We start from the raw sequence: 8,415 nt of genomic DNA on the forward strand, positions 1-8,415 counted from the left end.
TTAACTTTTTTCTATATTTTTATAATTATGTAAATTATGGGTTTTTCGGACGCTAACGAACATAGTCGGCCAATTTTAACATTAGATTTGCGTCGGGGCTGTTCGAGATGCCCTAATGCCTTAGCAATCATAATTTGATCGCTTTGCACATTGATGGGAATCAAGGCTAGCAATTTGGTGTGGGCAAACCGCAAATGATTCAATACTAGCTACGTCTACGAAATAGCTAAAGAATACATGCACGTGCGGTGCATGCGCTCATGTCGCATGGTTATGCACCGTAGCACATTACATACAGTACGTACGGCGTGGCAGCTATTTTACTTTATTAAAAAAAACGACAACCAATATATTTTAGAACTATCACAGGAACCGGCCGAAAGCCGATCGAGATCAAATCGCTAGCCCTTTAGGCAAGATTGGCTTGCACCTTTGTAATCCATTTAATCATTTGCTTTGCTACGTACTCCAGTAGAGTATGAGTATATGGCTAAGCAAACAAAAGAAAAGTTTCGTGCACAAGATCCATCGTCATCTACGTGCGTACGACTGTTCCGCTAAACAACAGTACAGTATCTAAAGCCATCATTCCCTTTCTCTAAAGAGCTAACCTCGCGCGCACTGTGTGAACATGGGGACGTATGCACTCCACTAAACAAAAAAGAAAGTGATATTAAGCTTCTTCTTTTTGCTAGCAACCACCGCCATTAGCACCAGTACGTACTACTGTTCTGTGTCAAGTGCTTTTACGCCCTCGCCAACTAATCAGCACCACCCATATCTAACGCAGCGACGCTCTCCGTCAGGCCATTGTCACCATTGATGTTGCAACTGTTTGTTAGACCAGCAACAAGAATGAGATTGGACCCCGCAAACTCTGCATCCAGCTTGGTGTTCACTCCCAGCCAATGGAGAGCTCCCAGGTGGCAGCATCCCGACCGTATACCTGTACGACTGCAGCGCCGTAACTGCAAGCATGCAAGTAGCGCGGCGCCTGATTCGGATGAGCATGTTCAAAATTCAAAAAGGCCGAAGAGTAGCACGTTCCGGTGGCAGAGATCACCGCCGACATGGCCGGGAAGGCACATCTGACACCCTTCACCTGCCTGACAGATCTAATCCTCTTCATGCGTGTATGTTTCCTTGCAAAGAACCCACAAGATGTAATATTTGCAAATAAGTATACGGGCTGGATTCTTAGGAGTGAAGCTTGCTAGCAATGAAGTGTTGTAAACTTGACGCCAAATTTCGAAGGTTTAATTAGGCCTCAGTTGGTTTGGAAGGGAAGTCGTAGAGAAAACATGTAAACATAATTTCTGCACCTGAGCCTTGTATGCATCCATTTGAAGAAATGGAGTAAAACAATATTTATTTGATCTCAAGGTTGGTTGGAAATGCAAAGAATGCACAATCATCAATGGTAAGAATTCTCACTTGAAATTCGGATAACTTTCGAAAAATAAAAGTTAGTTTTACTTCTTCCGGAGCAGCCAATCAAGACATCGGTATAAATTCAAACATGCTCGTGTGTTCCCATATCCTCGCTTTTCGAGATCAAGGACAACGGAAAGTCCTTGGCCTTACCCTTGAATTCATATGAGCCAAGTTGGAAATGAAGATCTTTAGTGCCATAAACAAAGTTGAACGTGACATCTCATTTTACATTTGCCGTTTTGTTTGACATCGATTGAATTGCGCATGCTGCAACTTACGTTTTCATTGTTAGCACACGAATGGAATGTCCAAATCCTCTATTATGAAGTGTCCATTTATATTACAGTTAAATGTTTTCCCTTCAACCTTTGTAGAACATGTGGTATGTTTAGTCAAAAGTTAAATCTGATTAAGTTTGTCCAAATATAGAGGAGGGAGTATCAACCACTACAATATTCTGATAAAGTTAAATCAGTTGACGGATGCCAAAATTTATAGCCGTAGTATAATATTATTAAGTTTGTCCGTACGTATAGAAGTGGGTGTCAAAACTACAATATTTTTAAAATACATTATACAAATATATCCTATGGTTAATCTATTGATACTTATTTCGTATTTTTATGCTTATAGTTGGTCAGAATTAGAATCATTGACTTATGACACAATTTATAGCCATTGTCTATGTTTCGAATCTTGTGGCTGAATGGACCCTCAGGTCCCCAGGGTACATTATAGGCTTCTCTTCGGGGCCAATGCGCAAAAGGGAGTATCATTTATATAGAAGGGAGTATCAACAACTACATTTATTTGGAATACAAATTATAAGAATACATTTTATGGTGAACCTATAGATATTTATTACGTTTGGTTTGTCTGTGATATTTTATTATGTACATAGTTGGTCAGAACTAGAATCATTGACTTGTGGGAAAAAAATATTTGTAGCCAGAGTAGGAGTATTTGTTTCTAATCTTGATTATAGGGTGTTCTTTGGGTCAATGGGCAAAAGAGAGCAATCATGCGCGTGACCCACACTCAGAAAAGGGTGGGTCCTCACCCTGGGAAACCTCGCCGCCCCCTGCTCCGCGTCCCCAGTACTCGCAACCGCCCCTCGTCAAACCCGCCGCGAGACGCGACCAAGAGAAGAGGGGGAGAAGGACGACGGTCGCCTTCAAATCCCTCCGTCGTCTTCCCCTCTTCACTCCAACTTCTCCCCCACCACCACCCCTCCCACTCCTCCTCCACCACCGCCGACCTCCCAGTCAAAGCCGCGGCGGTTACCGAGGCGCGCGGGGAGAGGGATCGGTCAGCGGCGGCGGCGGTTCGCTCGATTACCGGCGGTGCAGCTAGGTAGGCGGTGCCGTCTGATCCTCCAGCGGTCGCGATGGGGCAGGGCGTCGTCGAGATCCACCCCCGCGAGCTCCAGTTCACCTGTAAGCACACCCGCGCGATTCCGCCCTCTTACTTCCTCCGGTCCTCCCCCCGCACGAGTAATTCTGATCCGTGTTGGCCGACGAGTGAATCCGGCCGGCGGCACGCGCTCGCGCTGGGTTCGGTCACTCGGTGTCTACCTGTACTACCGCACCGCGTAATCTGGTGCTCGTTCAGTCGATTGGTGGTTTATTTCGGTAGTACTAGTAGTATTTCGTGATCCTTCTCCGTTGGATTGATCGGAGCGCGGAATTGCGGCTTGTGCTGGATCGTGTGGGGTTTGAAAATGGTTCCCAAATTAAAACTCGGAAGTCAGATTGATTGCACGTAACTGACTTAAAAGTTGGGATGCAGCGGTTTTGCGGACAAGGATTTAAGCTGGTAGCAGCCCTTGGTAGCTCCACCCGCATTTATCGTGGATTAGGTACTTGGTTCAAATTCCGTTTCCTAAAAATAGATGGCCTAGGGAAAACCAGCACGGAATGCGTCCATTTTAGAAGCAATCTGGCAGTGCTATTCTGTGACGTAAATTGCCAGAGTTCTTCTCCGTAGTTTTCATCTTAACATGTACTAGTATTCTTCAAGATCAGCTTACGACGTTATTAGTTGGTTGCTGCCTTTCCGTTCGTTTGGTTACAGACAGGTAGATTTTGTGGTGCGAGTGGTTGTAAAGTCCCTCTCCCTCTCTCTCTCTTGATAGTTGGTACATATTGAGCTCAGTGCTGAGCAGCCTGCTCACTCCACTGATTGTGATGACGGAAAGGTGATGCACATGCTACAATTAAAAGGAAACGGGCCGCTATTATTTTTCCCTATCTTCATTTCTACAGTTCATTTTTATATCAAAGTGCATACCCAATTAAGTGATCTTTCTGACTTCAAAATTTATCGTGCAGATACTTGTACATATGTCCAACGCTTTAACTCGTAGGGCTACTTGTTATGTTGTTTTGTTTCATACAGTTTCAAATTTCTTTGCCTATGCACGATAATTATGTGTAAATTGCTAAATGCAAAATAATTGTGTCACTTTATTTTCTGTATAGGATACCTGGTCACCGTTTATTCAGATATGAAAAACTGACTTTGTTTTCTCTCTTTTTGTTATTGCAAGTTGAGCTGAAGAAGCAAAGTTCATGTTCTGTCCATCTGGTCAACAAGTCTGATGAATATGTTGCTTTTAAGGTTTGCCCTTTTTTTTTTCTTGATGATAATGCATACTCTGTATTTGTGATTGTAACAATTGCACATTAGCTACCATGTTTAGTGATCAGCGCTATTGAGCATCTATGAATGTAAAAAGTCACTCATCCATTACTAAATGCAAGCTAGTCTAAGCATGGGAACAACACCATGAGAAGAATGATCTTGGTAGCTTCAATTTTTTTAATCTTATATACTGTACTTCTGCATTTTGTGCAAAGGTACATTTCGATTTGTAGGTATGGGTATGTAGGTAGGGAAAATGTGATACACATTTATTTCAATATGGTAAAGGAATACCTATTTACGCATTGATGTATTTAATAACGGAGTTACCATTTCCCGTTGTTGTTTAAACACTGTCGGTTCTGTTATTTTTATGTTCAATGGGATGATCACAGTTTTAGTATCAGAGGAACTGCACTAGCTAACCACCATTTTGGATGCTAGGTTAAGACAACTTCACCTAAAAGGTATTGCGTCCGGCCAAATACTGGAGTTATCCTTCCCAGATCAACATGTGATTTCACAGGTGTCTACACTACTCTACTGCACTCATTTTTGATGATTATACTTTTGTGTATGCCAAGTTTATTGCTCTAGTGACCTTATTGATCTGAGCCAACATTAATTCAAATACATTAAACTTGAGTTTTTGTTGAAATAACTCAAAGATTTTAGTATAAACTGCTCCTACTACTGTTCTGTGTTCATGCAAATGAGTTCATTCTGAGGTTGTTGCACTCTGTCCATTAATAGCGTGTTTGCTTTGAGCATTTCTCTCATTCTTGTTTTGTTTGAGGAACAAACTAAGTTGGTCCATTGCCACCAAATTCTTCATAAGTGCAATGCTAAAAGAAAGAAACAGAGGGTTGGGGCCATTCCCACAAAAATCTTAGCATGAACTCTTATGATGGAGGACCAACCCATCCTTTCCTTAAAGCAGACATGCTATAAATGAGCACCATGTGCTTGCTTCTGAGAGAGGGTGGCAATTATATAGTTTTCTTTGTCTTCTATTCAACTTTTTCATGACTTCACTCTGTTAGATTTCTTCTTTTGCATTCCTCTCAATTTATTTGTTTTGTTGTCTCTTAAATGTAGTTACCATGCAAGCGCAGCGCACTGCTCCACCAGACATGCAATTAAAAGACAAATTCTTGGTGCAGACTACAGTTGTTCCTCCCGGTACATCAGACGAGGACCTCATTCCTGCTTTTGTAAGCAACTAAGCACATAGTAATAACTTTACATGCACAATGTTCCTTTTATGTTTTTTGCCCTCATTGTACGCTCTGCTTATTCTTTTCGCAGTTCTCCAAAGAAACTAATGCATATATTGATGAAAGCAAATTGAGAGTTGTCCTTGTTGATGCATCTCATCCTCCTGTGGAGCAACTGATAAATAGTGTGCCTAACAATGATGCGGCAGTTGAGGTTCCTGTGTCAAGACACACACTGAATGTTGAGAATGAAGTACCAGTTATGGAGAAAGTGGTTCCTGCCCCTCAGGAACAAATTTCAGCTGTTGTGACTGACGTATCTTCCCCTGTCAAGCAGTCTCCAATCCTTCGAGAAGTTCCAGTGATAGTGCATGAAGAACATGCTATTTTGGCAGAATCTCCTCCACCTCTAAAAAATGAGTCTCCTCCCCCTCTAAAAGATGAATATCCTTCCCCTGTAAAGGATACATCTGCAATTACCATTGAACAACTTCCTGCTTTGAAGGAAAACAGTGTAACTTCAAAGGAGTCTCCTCTAGAAGAAACTCTCCCAGAAGAAGCTGTTACCTTAAGTGACAGAGGACTTTTCAGTGGGCAGAATCATCAATTATCTCATGTAAGTACCCATTCTGTAGTTTTATTATATGTCCATTTCCCTATGTTTAGCTTAATAAGACAAAAGAACATAAGACTTTTAAACATGCTCTGTTCTTGGAGTCCTGTGTTGCTGCTAGCCTTAGACCGGCTCCTAGCTGGACAAAATCTTGAACAGCCCCCAAGTGAAACCTAGTGTTGTACCCGACTGAGTTTTGGTACAAACTCACTTGTTAAATGGTCTGAAGTCCAAGTCACTTAGATTTTAAGTTGCAATGGCTGGAAAAAATACTAAAACAATATCTGGAATCAGCTTGAATAGTGACCACATTCTGTCTAACTTGGTATAACTTTGGACAAGTGCTGTCTGTATTATTCAGCCAAGTCGCACCCTTGTTAGAAAATCTTGTAGTTTCTTTTTAAATGGTTCTGTTCCTCCTGCAAAATGAAGCTAAAAATAGTTTTGTTAAGGTAAACTTGATTATGTGTGCATACTTGGAGTTCTCAACACTACATTGTTCGACACTACGTACTACAGTTGATCTGTTTATTTTCCAAAACCTGTTGTTCATTTAGTTAATTTCTCCGTTTTATCAATATGCAACAGGTAACAGAAGATGTTCAGAATCTGAAGTCAAAACTCAATAACCTTGAATCCAAATTGGAAGGGGTAAGTTCACCAGCGTAAAATATGTTTGGATTGTTCAAACAACTTTCATGATAGGATCTTCATGTGACAATAGAGCTTATATTGCTTTGTCATTCCAGTTCTTTTTATATTTGAGAACTCCCTCTGATGTGAATCTATAATATGCTCATCATTTGTAGGCTGAAAAGATGATAATAAAGCTGAGAGAAGAGAGCAGGTCTATGACCCAGGAGCGGGATAAGTTGCAGCAAGAGATGGTATGATTTCTTCCTCACAGAAACATCCAGATCCTTCTTTTTTTTCTTCATATGATCAGCAGTTGGCTGGGTTCCACTAATTTGTAGTAACAGAACACAACATCCAGTCTCCAGAACATCTTGATACTTTTCTGTTTTGTAAAACATTGTGATGCTATATATCCCATTGATTATAAAATGATGAACTGTGGCCAAAATCCTGTACAACCTTTCCTCTTCTGGAAACTGGATAGGGGCTATACAATGATAAAAGAAAGAATGCTCGATTGTATGCTTTAGCCTTTAATTTACAAAGAAGTACAAAAAAGCAAAGTCACTTCCTCCAGGCAATAACGGGTCCCTCATTTCTTACCAATTACCACGAGGGTCATCTACTGCAGTTATGTAAGATACAGTGATCTTTAAGTCTTGCACATAAAAGTCTAGGAGGCAAGTTTCATGTCGATGCTGTGTTAGATTTCTATATCTATCGTGAGTTCCAGATCTATTTCATGCAGAGATGATCTGTTACTCATGGCAACATAAGTTTATGCTTCATTATTATGGTCTAAAAGTGCAGTGTTGGTTGACTCATATGAATATATAAGTATGTACGAGACTGAATAAGTATTCATGTAATTGTTCCTTGTAGAATTTGCTAGTATTTTCTTGAAATATATGGCCACTGTCTTTTTTTCTTTTCAAAAGATTCTCAGGATGATCTGTATTTTGCACAGTATTCATGTGTATAAGACAAGTTCGCTCTTGTATCTGCTTGGTTTTTAATTTCCGATGGATCTTGGTTACTAAACATTGTTCCATGAGTTGCTGATCTGCATCTATTGTTTCTAATATTATGAATGATGACTTGGTCAGGTATTTCTCCGGAAGACAGGAACCCCAAAGAGTCAACTAGGTTTCCCGTTGCTGTTTGTGGTTTACGTGGCCCTTCTTGGTACATCCCTGGGCTACCTCTTGCGCCTATGAGTTTGAGTATGTTGGAAGTCCAGCCACTGGGTGCTTCAGTCTCTGGCAAGAGCGGAAGGGCAGCTCTACACACAAATCTCGGAAGAGCATTGCTGTTAACGTTATCCTTGTTATTAATTAGTTCAGACGGTTTTGAACATAAGGCTACTACCAGTTGCCTGCCTGTATAGACCGGCATTTTTTTACATTGTATAGAACCCGTCAAAAGTGTTCGCTGCTCCTGTAGGCTAAATCAACCTTCGGGTTTCTTTCCTCCCAGGGAAGTTTTATAGCATATTTAAGTGTTTGAGTTTAACTCAAGCGAGAGAAAAACAGCGTGTGTTTTTTTGCATTATTTTACCCTGGTTTGTGTCAATTTATGAGCTGTGGGTATGTATTTGATTTTGCATGCTGGCTTTTGAAGGGCACCAACATGTATAAGGCCTGATAATTGCATTCAGTCACCGAAATAGCATAAGTAGGTAACTATGTAAGACCGCATACAATGATCTCAGATGAGATATATAACATAATGGGGTTCACTAGTGTATATGTTGAGACATCTTCAGTGAGTCCTTGGCCAAGAATTGCAACCCCAGTGCATTATTTGTCGCTGTGGATATGTTGGGCACGCTGTCAGAAGGGCGGGGGTGGGCCACCCGGGCCTGGGGGTCCG

The 8,415-nt window shown here is 41.2% G+C and overlaps 1 protein-coding gene across 1 annotated transcript; it reads left to right on the plus strand.

Moving 5' to 3' along the window:
- Positions 1–2,739: 2,739 nt before the first annotated feature.
- On the plus strand, positions 2,740–8,094 carry LOC124665483 (vesicle-associated protein 1-2-like). The gene is made up of 8 exons (XM_047202891.1): positions 2,740–2,870; positions 3,983–4,053; positions 4,522–4,603; positions 5,176–5,291; positions 5,386–5,910; positions 6,496–6,558; positions 6,717–6,794; positions 7,650–8,094. Exons 1-8 carry the CDS (start codon positions 2,822–2,824, stop codon positions 7,758–7,760), a joined length of 1,095 nt encoding a protein of 364 aa, XP_047058847.1. The 5' UTR covers positions 2,740–2,821; the 3' UTR covers positions 7,761–8,094.
- The last annotated feature ends 321 nt before the right edge of the window (positions 8,095–8,415 follow it).

This window comes from Lolium rigidum, chromosome 6 (genome assembly GCF_022539505.1).
Source record: "Lolium rigidum isolate FL_2022 chromosome 6, APGP_CSIRO_Lrig_0.1, whole genome shotgun sequence".
In the NCBI taxonomy this organism is placed as follows: domain Eukaryota; kingdom Viridiplantae; phylum Streptophyta; class Magnoliopsida; order Poales; family Poaceae; genus Lolium; species Lolium rigidum.